At 48.2% G+C, this 18,492-nt stretch overlaps 1 protein-coding gene across 3 annotated transcripts in view; it reads left to right on the top strand.

Moving 5' to 3' along the window:
* Positions 1-18,492, top strand: part of fer (fer (fps/fes related) tyrosine kinase) — a 364,060-nt gene that overhangs the window by 332,890 nt on the left and 12,678 nt on the right. For all 3 annotated transcript variants that reach the window (XM_038805140.1, XM_038805141.1, XM_038805139.1), the window contains 2 exons: positions 218-372; positions 5,395-5,517. In XM_038805140.1, the coding sequence (XP_038661068.1) occupies positions 218-372; positions 5,395-5,517 (278 nt within the window). The remainder of the gene's footprint in view (positions 1-217; positions 373-5,394; positions 5,518-18,492) is intronic.

Genomic DNA, 18,492 nt, shown 5'->3' with positions numbered 1-18,492 from the left:
ATTTTACGGCCCAGCTGGTGGGATATTATGGTCCCGCCGAAGTATACTGCAATTTAAATGGCCTGCTAGTGGGTGACTCACCGTGCTAGGGCTGTAAAATCCTGGCCATGGTAAACATTTTATCTACCAAGTTATCCAAGATTGACTAATTAACCTACTATCAACTATTGCTATTGCCTAATTAACTTAAAAGTGACTATATTCTTATTTTTGGCAGAGATCTTGCTGCTCGGAACTGTCTTGTAGGTGACAGTAATGTACTTAAAATCAGCGATTTTGGCATGTCGAGACAGGAGGATGATGGAATTTACTCATCATCCGGCTTGAAGCAGATTCCAATTAAATGGACAGCTCCGGAGGCCCTAAACTACGGTAAATATTATTTTTGTTTTATCTAATCTGCAAATTTTATGCAGTGTATTAGTACAACTACTTACTTATAGTGACTGAAAATTAAATGGGTGACAAGGTAGCACAGTGGTTAGCACAGTTGCTTCACAGCTCCAGGATCCCAGGTTCGATTCCCGGCTTGGGCCTCTGTCTGTGTGGTGTCTGCACGTTCTCGTGTCTGCATGGGTTTCCTCTGGGTGCTCAAGTTTCCTCCCACAAGTCCCGAAAGGTAGGTAATTTGGACACTCACTCAGTGTGCCCGAACAGGTACCGGATTGACACTAATAAAGATTATGATTATTAAGTCAAGTGCCATTTATATTGCATGGCATTCTGGAATGTTTGCCAGCATTTCTGGAATCTAATTCCAACATACTGCCACTTTTTCTTTTGAACATGCCAGTTGTTAGCCTTGAGAATTATTATTATATGTTCCTTCATTAAGGTGTTTGATATTAAATCCAACTTTTTCATAAAGTGCTGACAGAATATCCAGCAACATGTTTGGCAATATGGCCAAGATGGAGTTGGATGCTTCGGTGTTTGGTAACACTTTGGATGAGTGAGGTGTACCAGACAACAAAACAAATTATCCTAAATATATTCTGAAAACGTTTCAACCTCTCATCCTTATTCCTGCACTAAGCTGAATGCTGACACTACTCGAAACTTTTTGACTTTAATTTTTTTTGTGAGATTTGATTTGATTCCGCTTAGCCACAACTCTCAAAATTGTTAGTATTTTGAAAACAACAGATAAAATATCAACAGTCGTCAAATTTTGTCAGACAACTAAACAAATTGCACTAAATATTTTCTGAAAACCCTTCCAGCTCTCATCTTAATTCCTCCATTAATCGGAGCACTGCCTACTGGAAATGAGGCTTGCAACTTAACACACATGAACATTTCCAAACGTACAAGAAATTATCAGTTGAGACTCAAATTAGCAAGCTACAGTTTGTACCATGCAGCCGTTGTACAACATCTTGGATGGTCCCTGAGCAATTGCATTCCTTTGGTCATTGATTCCTGTTATTTTCTTTAATTTAATTAATCTATTTTTTTTTTAAGTCTGAAAAGATTTCAGATGGTCAGCACTCGGTGTGGAATGGTGCTGTACACACTAATAAATGCCACAGGCTGAAATCAGTGTCTGCTATGTTAGCTATTCCAGTAGAGGCACTGGAATCAATCTCAGCTCCTCAGGCTATGGAGAGATAATCATCCGGAGTTCCTGCTCCTACTAAGCAGTCATGCCTCCTGCCATTGTCGAGGAGTAAACTTTGGATGAGCTCAGGAACTGGTATGACAAGAATATTCTTTCTGCAAGATGCTCTGTGTAACCTGTTGTCAAGAAACCCAGAACCTTAATGGTGGATGGGGACTACGATCCCTATCAGGCCACGGGTTTTGGCATATCGGCAGCAGTATGTCTGGTCCCACGTGCTCCATTTGGAGTTCCTCCTCTGGCAGTTAAAGGTCTCTGCCATATTGACAGCAGTGCACCTGCATAAAGAAAATAAAAATAAACTGCTTGAAAACTGGATCTTGTGACCAGGTGCAGAGTGCCAAAATTGGGAAAGAGTCCCAGACAATGGACAGGGAGAGCTCCCAAAAAATTAATCCCAGGCTGAGAACAGAAGAAGTTCCCCTTAAGCAGAAAGAGAGAGAAACAGAGATCGAGGCCCCAGCAGAAAAAGGGCTGTTGTTGGAAGACTTTCAATAATGCGGACTTGAGAGAAGCCCTGAAGATTTAAGAAGGCAACACAGAATCATAGAGTTTTTACAGCATGGAAAGAGGCCCTTCAACCCATCGTGTCCACACCGCCATCAAGCACCTATCTACTCTAATCCCATTTTCCAGCACTTTGTCCGCAGCCTGCCATGCTTTGGCATTTTAAGAGCTTATCTAAATACTTAACTGTTGTGAGGGCCCCACCTCTACCATCCTTTTGTCAATGAGTTCTAGATCCACATCACCTCTGGGTGGAAACATTTTTCCTCATCTCCTATAGACATCCTGCCCATTACCTTAAATCTATGCCACCTGGTTATTGACCCCTCCGCTAAGGGGAAAGGTTTCTCACTATCAATCCTTATTATGCCCCTCATAATTTTATATGCCTTAACCAGGTTTCCCCTCAGCCTTCTCTGCTCCAAGCAAAACAATCCCAGTCAATCCAGTTGCTCCTGATAGCTGAAATGCTCCAGCCCGGGCAACATCCTGGTGAATCTCCTCTGCATTCTCTGCAGTGCAATCCCTTCCTTCCTATAGTGTGGTGACCAGTACTGCACTCGGTACTCCAGCTAGGGCCTAACCAGTGTTTTATACAGCTTCAACAAAACCTCCTTGGTTTTATATTCTGTACCTCCGTTGAAAAGGGCCAATATCCCATATGCCTTCTTAACCACCTTATCTGCCAGTCCTGCTGTCTTTAGGGAACTTTGGACATGCACCACAAGGTTCCTCTGACCCTTTGTTCTTCCTAGGGTCCTACCATTCATTGTATATTCCCTTGCCTTGTTAGTCCTCTCAAAATGCATTACCTCACACTTTTCAGAGTTCAATTCCATGGGCGGAATTTTCCGCTCCCGGGAAAAATCGGGAGGGCCGACATGAACTCAGCCGAGTTTCACGACGGCCTCGGAGGCCGCTCCTCACCCCCTATTCTCCCCTCCCGGCGGGGCTAGGAGCGGCGTCCGTAACTCTCCGCCACAGGGGTGTCGCGCCAAGAATGACGCGGCCGGGGCGCCTAATGACGTCAGCCGCACATGCGCAGGTTGGCCGGCTCCAACCCGCGCATGCGCGGCTGACGCATGACGCTGACAGCTCGAACCCGCGCATGCGCGGTGGCCGTTTTTCCCCTCAGCCGCCCCGCAAGACGTGGCAGCTTGATCTTGCGGGGCGGCGGAGGGGAAATAGTGGGTCTGATTTGGACGCCGGCCCGACGATCGGTGGGCACCGATCGCGGGCCTGTCCCCTCCCAAGCACAGTCGTGGTGCTCTTTCCTTTCTAGGCCACCTACAAGCCCCAAACGGGCTTCTCACTCCCGTTTCACGACGGCAGCGACCAGGTGTGTTTGCTGCCGTCGTGAAACGGCCACGAACGGCAGGCCACTCGGCCCATCCGGATTGGAGAATCGCCGTGAAGAGCGGCGATTCTTCCCGCGATTCTCCCACCCGGCGTGGGGAGCGCAGAATTGCGCCCCATTTGTCACTGTTCTGACCATCTCACCAGCCAGTCTATTTGACCTGAAATCTGGAGATTGGTAACTATGCTGCAGGAGGTTGGGACAAAGGTACCTCTTTGGAGTCGTAATATTCTGCTCAGCACAGCCAAAGGTCTGAGATTGTGCTTCTTTGTGAGTTGCTATAGGATCGGGTATCCAGGGGAAACAGAGTCTCAGGCGATGAGATTGAAACTGAGTTTTGGAAAGAATTCCAAGGCTAACTCTTCGAAGGTGATGAATGGAATCCCTCTTGAGAGAGACAGAGTTTCAATGAGATTGGTTGACTCAGTGTTTACTGATGTCTGGGCGGGTTAGTCATAGAGGGCTACAGCACAAAATAGGCCATTCAGCCCATCGCATCTGCGTTGGTCTAAAACAACCATCTAACTATTCTAATTCCATTTTCCAGCACTTGGCCCATATGCCTTGGCAATGCAAGTGCACATCTAAATACTTCTTAAATGTTATGAGGGCCTCTTTTCAGGCAGTGAGTTCCAGACACCCACCACCCTCTGGGTAAAAACGTTTTTCCTCTCGTCCCCTCTAAACCTCTTGCCCCTTACCTTAAATCTATGCCCCCTGGTCATTGATCCCTTCACCAAAAGGAAAAGTTTATTTTTGTCTACTCTATCTATCCCCTCATAACCTTATACATCTCAGTCATGTCCCCCCCTCCGTCTCCTCTGCTCCAAGGAAAACAGCCCCAGTCTATCCAATCTCTCTTCATAACTAATATTCTCCAGCCCAGGCAAATCTCTCTGCACCCTTTCCAGTGTTGTCACGTCCCACCTAAAATTGGATTCCGGAACTGCTCACAATACTCTAGTGTGGGCTAACCAACATTTTATACAGTTCCAGTATAACCTCCCTGCTCTTAACTTCTATGCCTTGGCTAATAAAGGCAAGTATTACAAAGGCCTTCTTAACCATTGTATCCACCTGCTATGCTATCTTAAGGGACCGGTGTATATGCACCCTCAGTGCTTCCCAGGATCCTGCCGTTTTTCATGTATTCCCTTGCCTTGTTTGTCCAGCCGAAGTGCATCACCTCACACTTATCTGGATTGAATTCCACTAATCAGCACATCTGACCAATCCGTCCATATTCAATCTAAGCTATCCTTTTCACTATTTACCACCTCACCATTTTCATATCATCCGCAAACTTACTGATCAACCATCCTACATTCATGTCTAAATCATTCATATAATGAGAAATGTGAGCTATCCCACAATCTTTCTAGGTGATGTCTGTGCTGTGTGGTGTGTTTGCCGCAGGTTACCTGTTAATTCACATGTATATCATGTTAACTTTGTATGTTAAAACATACAGTAGATATTGTGAATAGCTTTATCTTTCTGACCTTGAATAGTAAAGTTTATTCTTGTATGTTCAAACCTTTGCTATCGTGTGACTTTATTCTTGAATATCATACTCTGTCTGTTTTAAACAAAAAATTATTAGTGCCCATCAAAAAGGGGGAGGGGGGGGGGATGCGGGTGCATAATACTGTAAACACTTGATGTCTACATTTACACATGCAGAAGAATCTCCTGAGCTAGGTACTGGCCAGAAGAACTATATCCAGCAAGAATTGACATATTTACTACGGAGAAGAACAGCCCACCTTGCTGCACACTTTAATAAAACGTTTACAATGAATTAAGAATGAAAGATTTATCTACTTTTAAGTACTGTTTATAAGGCAAAAAGAAAATCCAATGCTTGACATAGATGAAGAGATTTTTGATATAGTGTTCTGTCATATAGGCCGATACAGTTCAGAGAGTGATGTATGGAGCTATGGGATACTCCTGTGGGAGACATTCAGTTTGGGAGTGTGTCCATATCCTGGAATGACCAACCAACAGGCACGAGAACAGGTTGAAAAAGGTATAGTTTCTAAGCTCATTACTGGTACAGTATTACATAAAGATTTCTGAGTAGTTTGCTATCTTTCTGTGATTTGTAAGCTTTTTTATATTCAAAAATATGTTTTAAAGGTCATATTAAGGAACATCGAATTTCAGTCCCTAATGCAAATGTGTTGTGGACTTGAAGCTAAATTAAAAGATGTGAGATTCCATCCTAAAAGTGGATGTTGTATGTAATTTTATAAAGCGGAATATAAGCGGGCCAAACATGAAATTAGGATTCCTGCTTATGAACAGCACCTCTGTCTGAATGGCCTGTTTCTGTGTTGTAAACAAAGTTGGCTGTTGTGCCCACTGCCCACATTTACCAACAACTACAGATTATTTTTGTATAATGCTATAATGGTGATCGCACAAACCCTTTATTTTCTCATGTGAATGTTTGTTACACTGCTCTCAATTATTAGTTACACAAAAACATTAATTACTTCAAAGCCACTTTAACATATATTTTTTTAAGTTCCCACTTCTATTGACAATTTTCTCACTTTACTATTTGGTGGACATTGTTTTATCCACCAACATGAGGGACATGATTCAATCAATGCTTTATGTCCGGCGCGGATCTGGGCTTGTCGGGAACTAGCCGGAAAGGCCAAAATTGAGATTCATAACAAGGACGGACCAGTTTACAGTTCACTTGGCCTGCTCCCTCAGGCGGAATTGGTCTGGATCGGGAGGGTTGGGGAGGGGAAGGGCGGGGAGTGAGGGGCTGGTCACAGTCACTCCCTTTAACTGTGACCAGCCTCTAGCTGCTGTTACGCCACGCTGGGCAAGTGCGCAGTCAATTCCAGCCCCACGTGCTTCAGAGTCATAACACATGTGAATTAACAAATAATTCTTGTAACGATTCCCAAAGCCTTTGGCCCTTGGCTGCCCACGGTGTCGAGAAACCTGACCAGGTTGGCATCGGAGGAGGCCTGCGTGCTGCCATGTTTTGTGTTGACTGAGAATGAGTGGTGAGGGAGAATTTAAAAACAGCTCTCCCTTGTTAGCGGCGAGACGCTGAGGCGTGAGTCTAGCGAATCAGACGGCGAGACGGCCAGTTTTGGCGATCTTGCCAACACTGCCATCGAGGAACACCCTGCCAAACATGCCCAAAATGACACCAAAATTTCTATGTTGAATTCTCTGGGCGGCACGGTAGCACAGTGGTTAGCACTGTGGCTTCACAGCTCCAGGGTCCCAGGTTCGATTCCCGGCTTGGGTCACTGTCTGTGCGGAGTCTGCACGTTCTCCCCGTGTCTGCGTGGGTTTCCTCTGGGTGCTCCGGTTTCCTCCCTGGGTCGGGCAGGGGGTGCTGGCCTGGGGTGGGCAGTCGACGGGCTATGGCTAGTCGACGGGGGGAGGGGGGCGGGACGCCCTCTGATCCGGTTGGTCACCTGGAATGCGAGAGGATTGAATGGGCCGGTGAAGCGGTCACGGGTACTTGCTCATCTGAAGGGGCTAAAGGCAGATGTGGCAATGCTTCAGGAGACCCACCTGAAGGTGGCGGACCAGGTCCGCCTGAGGAAGAGATGGGTGGGGCAGGTTTTCCACTCTGGGTTGGATGTGAAGAACCGGGGAGTGGCGATTCTGGTGGGGAAAAATGTGTTGTTTGAGGCATCGGAGGTGGTGGCGGATAAGGGGGGGTAGGTATGTTTTGGTTAGGGGCAGGCTACAAGGAGAGAAGGTGGTACTTGCTAGTGTGTATGCCCCAAATTGGGATGATGCGGGCTTTATGAGGCGTATGTTGGGACGGGTCCCGGATCTGGAGGATGGAGGTCTGATCATGGGGGGGGGAACTTCAATATGGTGTTGGATCCTTCACTGGATCGGTCCAGCTCTAGGACGGGTAGGAGGCCGGCGGCGGCCAAGGTACTGAGAGGGTTTATGGACCAGATGGGTGGGGTGGATCCATGGAGGTTTGTGAGGCCGAGGGCACGCGAGTACTCTTTCTTCTCCCACGTACATAGGGTCTACTCTCGGATAGACTTCTTCGTGGTGAGTAGGGGACTGATTCCGAGAGTGGAGGAGGCCGAGTATTCGGCCATTGCAATCTCCGACCACTCTCCGCATTGGATAGAGTTGGAGATGCGGGACCAGCGCCCGTTGTGGCAGTTGGATGTGGGGTTGCTGGCAGAGGAGGAGGTGTGTAGGAGGGTCCAGGCAAGTATTGAGGGGTACCTCGAGGTGAATGATACGGGGGAGGTTCAGGTGGGGATGGTCTGGGAAGCCCTGAAGGCAGTGATTCGTGGGGAGCTGATATCCATCCGGGCACACAGGGAGAGGAGTGAGAGGGATAGACTGGTGGGAAAGATGCTGGAGGTAGACAGGAGGTACGCAGAGGCAACAGAGGAGGGACTGTTGGGGGAGAGGCGCAGCCTGCAGGCTAAATTTGATTTGCTGACCACTAGAAAGGCGGAGGCACAGTGGAGGAAGGCACAAGGGGCAGTGTACGAACATGGTGAAAAGGCGAGTAGGATGCTGGCTCATCAGCTCCGCAAGCGGGATGTGGCTAAGGAAATTGCTGGAGTGAGAGACAAGAGTGGGAATGTGGTGCGGAAGGGGGTAGAGGTGAATGAGGTCTTCAAGGACTTTTACGGGGAACTGTACCGGTCGGAGCCAACGGGGGAGAGGAGGGAAATGGAGGTTCCTCGACGGGCTTCCTTTCCCGAAGGTGCAGGAGGAGGAGGTGGAGGGGTTGGGTGCGCCGATTGAGCTGGAGGAGCTAGTTAAGGGGATCGGGCAGATGCAGTCAGGGAAGGCACCGGGGCTGGATGGGTTCCCGGTGGAATTTTATAAAAAGTTTGTGGACCTAGTGGGCCCCTTGCTGGTGCGGACACTCAATGAAGCGTGGGAAGGGGGGACTTTGCCCCCACGATGTCGCGGGCGCTGATCTCGTTAATTTTAAAGAGGGACAAGGACCCCCAGCAGTGTGGTTCATACAGGCCCATATCACTCCTCAACGTGGATGCTAAGGTGCTGGCAAAAATCCTGGCCATCAGGATCGAGGACTGTGTGCCAGGGGTTGTGCACGAGGACCAGACAGGTTTTGTGACGGGAAGGCAGCTGAACGCGAGATTGTTGAATGACATCATGATGCCGGCGATTGAGGGGGAGGCAGAGATAGTGGTGGCGCTGGATGCGGAGAAGGCCTTCGATGGAGTGGAGTGGGGGTACCTATGGGAGGTGATGGGGAGGTTTGGATTTGGTGAAGGGTTCAGTAGATGCTGCTATACGAGGCCCCGATGGCGTGCGTGGCCACGAATGGGAGGTCGGAGTACTTCCGGCTTTACCGAGGGACCAGGCAGGGTTGGCTCCTGTCCCCCTTGTTGTTTGCACTGGCAATCAAGCCAATGGCGTTGAGGGATTCAGAGAGGTGGAGAGGCTTGGTGCGAGGTGGGGAGGAACATAGGGTGTCGTTGTATGCCGATGACCTGTTACTGTATGTGGCGGACCCGGTGGGAGGGATGCCGGGGGTGATGGAGCTGCTAGCTGAGTTTGGGACCTTTTCAGGTTATAAATTAAATTTAGGCAAGAGTGAGGTGTTTGTGGTGCACCCTGGAGACCAGAAGGAAGGAATTGGTAGGCTCCCGCTTAGGCGGGCAGGGGAGAGCTTTAGGTACCTGGGGGTGCAGGTGGCCAGGGACTGGGGGACTCTTCACAAACATAATTTCACCAAACTTGTAGATCAGATGGAGGAGGAGTTCAAGAGGCGGGACATGCTGCCATTGTCGTTGGCGGGGAGGGTACAGTCCGTCAAAATGACAGTGCTTCCGAGGTTCTTGTTCCTCTTTCAGTGCCTGCCCATCTTTATCCCCAGGGCCTTCTTTAGGAGAGTGACTAGCAGTATTTTGAGCTTTGTGTGGGCACATGGGACTCCGAGAGTGAAGAGGGTTTTCCTGGAGCGAGGGAGGGATAGAGGCGGGCTGGCGCTGCCCAACCTTCTGGGGTACTATTGGGTGGCCAATGTGTCAATGGTGCGTAAATGGGTGATGGAGGGGGGAGGGGCGGCGTGGAAAAGAATGGAGATGGCGTCATGTAGAGGTACGAGCCTGGGTGCCATGGTAACAGCGCCGTTGCCGCTCTCCCCTAAGAGGTTTACCACGAGCCCGGTGGTGGCGGCGACCCTAAGAATCTGGGGACAGTGGAGACGGCATCGGGGGGAAACAGGGGGCTCGATGGAGGCTCCACTGGGTGGCAATCATCGGTTCATCCCGGGGAACAAAGATGGGGGATTTAGGGGGTGGCAAAGGGCGGGCATTAGTAAATTGAGGGACCTGTTTATTGGCGGGTGGTTTGCGGGCCTGGGGGAACTGGAAGATAAATTTGGGCTTCCCCAAGGGAACATGTTCAGATACTTGCAGGTAAAGGCGTTTGCTAGGCGACAGGTAGAGGGATTCCCTCTGCTGCCCTCGCGGGGGATGATGGACAGAGTGCTTTCGGGGGTGTGGGTCGGAGAGGGGAAGGTGTCTGACATCTATACGGTAATGCAGGAGGTGGAGGAGTCGTCAGTGGAGGAGCTGAAGGCTAAATGGGAGGAGGAACTCGGGGAGCAGATAGAGGACGGGACTTGGGCGGATGCCCTGGAGAGAGTCAACTCTTCCTCCTCATGTGCGAGGCTTAGTCTCATCCAATTTAAGGTGCTGCACTGGGCCCACCTGTCCGGGACTAGGATGAGTAGGTTCTTTGGGGGTGAGGACAGGTGCACCAGATGTTCGGGGAGTCCAGCGAACCACACCCATATGTTCTGGGCATGCCCAGCACTGGAAGAATTCTGGAAGGGGGTGGCGAGGACGGTGTCACGGGTGGTTGGATCCAGGGTGGTTGGATCCAGGGTGGGGACTCGCGATTTTTGGAGTTGCGGTAGAGCCGGGAGTGCAGGAGGCGAAAGAGGCCAGTGTCCTGGCCTTTGCGTCCCTAGTAGCCCGACGAAGGATCTTGCTGCAGTGGAAGGATGCGAGGCCCCCAAGTGTGGAGACCTGGATCAGTGACATGGCGGAATTTATAAAATTGGAAAGGGTCAAATTTGCCCTGAGAGGATCAATACAAGGGTTCTATAAACGATGGCAGCCTTTTCTGGACTTCCTGGCTCAAAGATAGGTATCTTGGTCAATAACAGCAGCAACCGGGGGGGGGGGGGGGTTCTTATTGTAGTTTCTATTCTGTAACTTTATATTGTGTTAATTTGTGTTGTTAACATGCTGTGTTGTTCATGGAGGTGGGGCGAATGTTTATAATTGCTAATATTATTGTTATTTTTGGTATTTTACTATGGTGCGTTATTGTATAAATTCAAAATTTTTCAATAAAAATTATTTAAAAAAAAAAAAGAATTTGCAGGCAATACAAAACTTGAAAGCATTTAAACTGTGAGCAGAAAACTGTAGAACGTCAAAAGAACATAGGTTGGTGAAGTGGGTGGATAGTTGGCAGATGAAGTTCAATGCGGGATGATACACTTTGATAGGAAGAACATAGAGAGACAGTATAAAATGAAGGGTACTACTCTTAAGTGGCCACAGGAGCAGAGGAACCTGGGTGCATATGTGTGTAAATCATTAAAGATGGCAGGACTATTTGAGAGAGCAGTTAATAAAGCATTCAATATCCTAGGCTTTATTACTTGGAGCATAGAGTACAAGAGCAACCTTGTATGAGACATTAATTAGTCCTCAGCTGGAGTACTGTGTGCAATTCTGGGCACTCTATTTTAGAAAGGATGTAAAGTTATTGGGGCGAGTACAGAAGAGTTTGAGAATGGTTCCAGGGAGAAAGAACTTCAGTTATGAAGTAAGATTCCAGATGTTGGGACTCTTTTCCTTGGAGAAAAGGAGGCTTGGAAGGAGATTTGATAAAGGTGCTCATAATCATGAGGGGTCTGGACAGAGTAAATAGGGAAAGGATTGAGAACAAGAGTACGCAGTTTTAAATTAATTGGCAAAAGCTATATGAGAATAAATATTTTCACACACTGAGTGGTTAAGGCCTGGAATACACGGACTGAGAACATGGTGGAGAAAAGTTTAGTTGCGAGATTCAAGAGGGAATAGGTGATTATTTGAAAACAAACTATGTGCATGGTTGCAGGGAGAAGATGGGGGAATGGCACTAAATACAATGCGCATTCAAAGAGCTAGTGCGGACATGATAGGCTGAGTGGCCTCCTGCACCACAACAGTTCTGTCATCCTGTGAATATACAGGCCATGCCGTCCACTCAGAGCACATGCAGGGAACTAAAATATAAAATGGTAGTAAGCCTTGGAAATTATAGAGGAGCAGTTAGACCTTGCTTTGGTGTTGCTTGCTTGCATCCAAAATGTACCCAGAACCTATCACTGTTGGTCAACAATTGCACACAAACGGACTTCTGGTGGTGACTATGGAGTGATTGGTCGCACATTGGTGGCTTCCGTTCGAAATGGATTTTTTCAGTCCTTCCCCACCCAAATTGTGTGGTGTTTGAGGGGAAAAGGTGCATGCTTGCCCAGGGAATGTAATACACCTTTGGTGGGGCTGATGTATGGTTCATCGGACGAGGAGTGCCATGAGGAAGAGAGAGAAGCTGGAGCAAGAAAGTTTTTGTGGTGTGACACAGGAGAAGATTGCGGAGAGGAAGGGCTCCCAGTGGTCAACGGAGCAGCTGATGGAATTCCTCAATGGCTAATTTCAGCAGCAGAGAAAGGAGGTCTCAGAGGATTTGGCCACGGTGGCGGAGCCACTTAGGGCGCCAACTAAGCGGGTGAAGCAGAGGCAGGAGGCTCAGGGCCTGATGATCCAAACGGTGGAGAAGTTGGTGATAGAGCATGAGGATTGGTTGATATCTTTGGAGGCGGAGATGGTGATGGTATTGAGCAGCCAGAAAAGGCGGAGGGAAAAGCTGGAGAACTTTGAGAACCACTTCAGGAGACACTATCTGTGGATTGTGGGGATGCCTGAAGGCATGAAAGAACATAAAAACTAGGAGCAGGAGTAGGCCATACGGCCCCTCGAACCTGCTCCGCCATTTAATGAGATCATGGCTGATCTTTTGTGGACTCAGCTCCACTTTCTGGCCTGAACACCATAACCCTTAATCCCTTTATTCTTCAAAAAACTATCTATCTTTATCTTAAAAACATTTAATGAAGGAGCCTGAACTGCTTCACTGGGCTAGGAATTCCATAGATTCACAACCCTTTGGGTGAAGACGTTCCTCCTAAACTCAGTCCTAAATCTACTTCCCCTTATTTTGAGGCTATGCCCCCTAGTTCTGCTTTCACCCGCCAGTGGAAACAGCCTGCCCGCATCTATCCTATCTATTCCCTTCATAATTTTATGTTTCTATAAGATCCTCCCCTCATCCTTCTAAATTCCAACGAGTACAGTCCCAGTCGACTCAACCTCTCCTCGTAATCCAACCCCTTCAGCTCTGGGATTAACCTAGTGAATCTCCTCTGCACACCCTCCAGTGCCAGTACGTCCTTTCTCAGGTAAGAAGACCAAAACTGAACACAATACTCCAGGTGTGGCCTCACTAACACCTTATACAATTGCAGCATAACCTCCCTCGTCTTAAACTCCATCCCTCTAGCAATGAAAGACAAAATTCCATTTGCTTTCTTAATCACCTGTAAACCAACTTTTTGTGACTCATGCACTAGCACACCCAGGTCTCTCTGCACAGCAGCATGTTTTAATATTTTATCATTTAAATAATAACCTCTTTTGCTATTATTCCTCCCAAAATGGATAACCTCACATTTGTCAACATTGTATTCCATCTGCCAGACCTTAGCCCATTCACTTAACCTATCCAAATCCCTCTGCAGACTTCCGGTATCCTCTGCACTTTTTGCTTTACCACTCATCTTAGTGTCGTCTGCAAACTTGGACACATTGCCCTTGGTCCCCCAACTCCAAATCATCTATGTAAATTGTGAACAATTGTGGGCGCAACACTGATCCCTGAGGGACACCACTAGCTACTGGTTGCCAACCAGAGAAACACCCATTAATTCCCACTCTTTGCTTTCTATTAATTAACCAATCCTCTATCCATGCTACTACTTTACCCTTAATGCCATGCATCTTTATCTTATGCAGCAACCTTTTGTGTGGCACCTTGTCAAAAGCTTTCTGGAAATCCAGATATACCACATCCATTGGCTCCCCGTTATCTACCACTCTGGTAATGTCCTCAAAAAATTCCACTAAATTAGTTAGGCACGACTGCCCTTTATGAACCCATGCTGCGTCTGCCCAATGGGCAATTTCCATCCAGATGCCTCGCTATTTCTTCTTTGATGATAGATTCCAGCATCTTCCCTACTATCGAAATTAAGCTCACTGGCCTATAATTACCCGCTTTCTGCCGACCTTTATTAAACAGTGGTGTCACGTTTGCTAAGCTCCAATCCGCCAGGACCACCCCAGTCTAGTGAATTTCGGTAAATTATCACTAGTGCATTTGCAATTTCCCTAGCCATGTCTTTTAGCACTCTGGGATGCATTCCATGAGGGCCAGGAGACTTGTCTACCTTTAGCCCCATTAGCTTGCCCATCACTACCTCCTTAGTGATAACAATCATCTCAAGGTCCTCACCTGTCATAGCCTCATTTCTATCAGTCACTGGCATGTTATTTGTGTCTTCCACTGTGAAGACCGACCCAAACAACCTGTTCAGTTCCTCAGCCATTTCCTCATCTCCCATTATTAAATCTCCCTTCTCATCCTCTAAAGGACCAATATTTACCTTAGACACTCTTTTTTGTTTTATATATTTGTAGAAACTTTTACGATTTGTTTTTATATTCTGAGCAAGTTTACTCTCATAATCTATCTTACTCTTCTTTATAACTTTTTTAGTAGCTTTCTGTTGCCCCCTAAAGATTTCCCAGTCCTCTAGTCTCCCACTAATCTTTGCCACTTTGTATGCTTTTTCCCTCTTTCTACCGTCCTTCCTTTTTGTTGGTATAAACTTTTGCTGAGCACTATGAAAAATCGCTTGGAAGGTTCTCCACTGTTCCTCAACTGTTTCACCATAAAGTCTTTGCTCCCAGTCTACCTTAGCTAGCTCTTCTCTCATCACATTGTAATCTCCTTTGTTTAAACACAAAACACTAGTGTTTGATTTTACCTTCTCACCCTCCATCTGTATTTTAAATTCCACCATATTGTGATCGCTCCTTCCTAGAGGATCCCTAACTCTGAGATCATTAATCAATCATGACTCATTACACAGGACCAGATCTAGGACCGCTTGTTCCCTTGTAGGTTCCATTACACACTGTTCTTGGAAACTATCGCAGATACATTCTATAAACTCCTCGGCAAGGCTGTCTTGACCGACCTGGTTAAACCAATCGACCTGTAGATTAAAATCCCCCATGATAACTGCTGTACCATTTCTACATGCATTAGTTATTTCTTTGTTTATTGCCTGCCCAACCATAATGTTACTATTTGGTGGCCTATTGACTGCTCCTATCAATGACTTTTTCGCCTTACCATTCCTGATTTCCACCCAAACGGATTCAACCTTATCCTCCATAGCACTGATGTCATCCCTTACTATTGCCCGGATGTCATCCTTAAATAACAGAGCTACACCACCTCCCTTACCATCCACTCTGTCCTTCCGAATAGTTTGATACCCTTGGATATTTAACTCCCAGTCGTGACCATCCTTTAACCATGTTTCAGTAATGGCCACTGAATCATAGTCATTCACGATGATTTGCGCCATCAACTCATTTACCTTATTCCGAATACTACGAGCATTCAGGTAAAATACACTTATGTTGACTTTTATACCTCTGTTTTGAATCTTAACACCTCGATCAGTAACCTCTCCTAAGTTATATTTCCTCTTAACGTTTCTCCTAATTTTCCTTGTCGTTGAACCCATATCTTCATGTAACAGCCTGCCGTGTCGCTTACCATTTTTCTTTTTACTTCCCGTTTTATTCCTTTTAGTATTACTGGGCCTATTCACTGAGCTTCCCTCAGTCCTTGTACCTTGTACTGTCACCCTTTTTGATTTTTGACTATGGCTCCTCTAGCCTTACACTTTCCCCCTTACTGCCTTTTGTTTCTGTCCCTGTTTTACCACCTTCCGACTTCCTCCATTGGTTCCCATCCCCCTGCCACATTAGTTTAAACCCTCCCCAACAGCTCTAGCAAACACACTGTAGGACATCGGTTCCAGCCCTGCCCAGGTGCAGTCCATCCGGTTTGTACTGGTCCCACCTCCCCCAGAACCGGTTCCAATGCTTCAGGAATTTAAATCCCTCCCTCTTGCACCATCTCTCGAGCCATGCATTCATCCTATCTATCCTGACATTTCTACTCTGACTAGCTCGTGGCACAGGTAGCAATCCTGAGATTACTACCTGTGAGGTCCTACTTTTTAGTTTAACTCCTAACTCCCTGAATTCAGTTTGGATCGAGCGCACAGGGCACTGAGGAGGAGGCTGTAAGTGGGGGATCCGCCGAGGGAGATGGTGCTAAGGCTGCATCAGTTCTTAGATAAGGTGTAGATCCTGAGGTGGTCGAGACAGCCCAAGAACTGTACCTTGGAGGGTAGTGAGCTGCGGATTTACCAGGACCTGGATGTGGAGATGGCCAAATGGAGGGCTGGGTGTAATCAGATAAAGATCACCCAATACAAGAACGTTTTTTTTTATCCCGCCTGCATGTGGGTGAAACACCAGAGGCAAGAATTTTATTTTGACTCGCCAGAGGAGGGGATAGACTTATGAGGGACAATGGATTGAGAGGAGTGTGAGGACATTAGTTTCATGAAAAATGCGGGTGGGTGGATTGGGGCATGGTCCAACGGGGTGGGGGAGTGATGATCGGGCCTTCTGATTTTCTTTAGTTGTTGGGAGGTTGGTGGGCAGGGGTGGATTGGAAGGGTGAGAGGTGGTCACCTCAGGCAGGGACCACAATACTGGCTGGGTGGGCTAGTTAACGGGAGTGAAGTGGGGGGGGTGGCAGGAGGAAGGTGTTGGGGGGGGGGGGGGGGGGGGGTGGTGGTTGTTGGGTGGGAGGAATGGGTTGGATCTTTGTCTGGACATTGTGGGGGGGTGGGTGTTGCTGATATGGGTGTGGTTGGTATGGCGCAGTTGGGAAGACAGAGATGGTGGCAGGCATCTTGGGATGGACCTGGAAGTGTGTGCAACGTGAGCCAGGGAGGGGCTGGCTGGGATATGGTTGATCGGTAGGGGAGGTGGGGCGGTCTTTTGGAACGTGCATGGCTTGAATGGGCCGGTTATGTTTTCACATACTTGAGGAGATTGAAGGCGGACGTTGTGTTCTTGCAGAAGACACACCTGAAGTTGCGGGATCAGATGAGGCTGATGGAAGGGATGGGTACAGCAGGTGTTCCACTCGGGGTTGGACATGACGACTCGGGGGTTGGCGCTGGTGGTTAATAAGAAAGTTGCGTTTGAGGTGGGGAGCATTGTGGCCGATTCAGAGGGTAGGTATGTGATGGTCAGTAGGAAGCTGGAGAGGATTTCGGTATCCTGGTGAATGCCCCAAATTGGGACAACATGGACTTTATGAGGCAGCTGTTAGCGAAGACCCTGGACCTAGACACGCACCTGCTGATAATGGTGGGGGCGGCGATTTTAACACAGTTCTGGATACGAGGATGGACAGGTCGAGTGCTAAGTCGTTGAAGTGTCAGTGGTTGCTCGGAAGCTGAGGGGCTCATGGATCATAATGGCGGGGGTGGGGGGAGCCCTTGGAGGATTGGGAGGCTGAGGGCCAAGGAGTTTCCGTACTTCTCACATGTGAACTGGGTGTAGTCTCGGATAGGTTTCTTTGTGATAGATAAGGCGCTGCTGGCAGGGCGAGCCGACTCGGAGTATTCAGCGATCGTAGTTTCCAACCACACACCGTACCGGTGGACTTACGGGTAGTCCGGGAGGGGGCCCAACGGCTGCAGTGAAGATTGGATGTGAGGTTGTTGGCGGATGAGGGAGTGTTTATGAGGGCGAGGGCCGCCAACCGGGGTTATGTGGAGTTGAATGGCACAGGGGAGGTTACGGACTCCATGCTGTGGGAGGCACTTAAGGTGGTAGTTATGGACAAATTTATTTCCATCCAGACACATAGGGAGAGGGTGAAACGAGAGGAGAGAGCGAGGCTGATTGATGAGATTCTGAGGGTGGATCAGAAATACCTGTTGGCACCAGAGGAGGGGTTGTTAAAGGAGAGGAGAGGCAGAGGCTCCAGATGAAGTTTGGGATGGTGTCCACGGGGAAGGTCGTTAGGTAGGGCAATTGCAGAAGGGCAGTATATGAGTATGGGGAAAAGGCAAGTAGGATGTTGGCCCACCAGCTGAGGAAGTAGGCAGCGGTGAGGGGGATCGACAGGGTGAGGGATGAGAAGGGTAAGGTAGTGTTGGGTCCAGAGGGGGTGAATAGGGTTTTTGAGGCCGTCTACAAAAGGCTGTACGGGTCGGAGCCTTTGCCTGGGGATGAAACGGGGACCCGGAGCAATGTGGTTCGTACCGTCCAATTTCACTGCTTAATGTTGACGCAAAGTTGTTAGTGAAGATGTTAGTGTCGCAGATAAAGTATTATGTGCCGTGGTGATAGGGCAGGACCAGACCAGATTTGTGAAGGGAGGGCAGTTGACCGCGAATGTGTGTAGGCTGCTTAATGTTTTTATGATGCCCTTGGAAGGGCAAGAGGTAGAAGTAGTGGTGGCAATGGATGCGGAGAAGGCTCTTCGATCGGGTAGAGTGGCCGTTAGAGAGTTGGTTCGTGTGGCCCAGGGGTACATGGAGTGGGTTTGGCTACTGTATGAGGCACCGATGGCGAGAGTCTAGATGAACAGGATGAGTTTGGGTACTTCAAGCTGCCCCGGTGCCCGCTCTCCCCGTTGCTTTTCTCTTTGGCAATAGAGCCGCTGGCAATGGCACTTAGGGCGTCATGGGGTTGGAAAGGGATGGGGG

Source organism: Scyliorhinus canicula, chromosome 8 (assembly GCF_902713615.1).
Source record: "Scyliorhinus canicula chromosome 8, sScyCan1.1, whole genome shotgun sequence".
Taxonomy (NCBI): Eukaryota; Metazoa; Chordata; class Chondrichthyes; order Carcharhiniformes; family Scyliorhinidae; genus Scyliorhinus; species Scyliorhinus canicula.
This window is presented reverse-complemented; position numbering and strand designations above follow the sequence as displayed.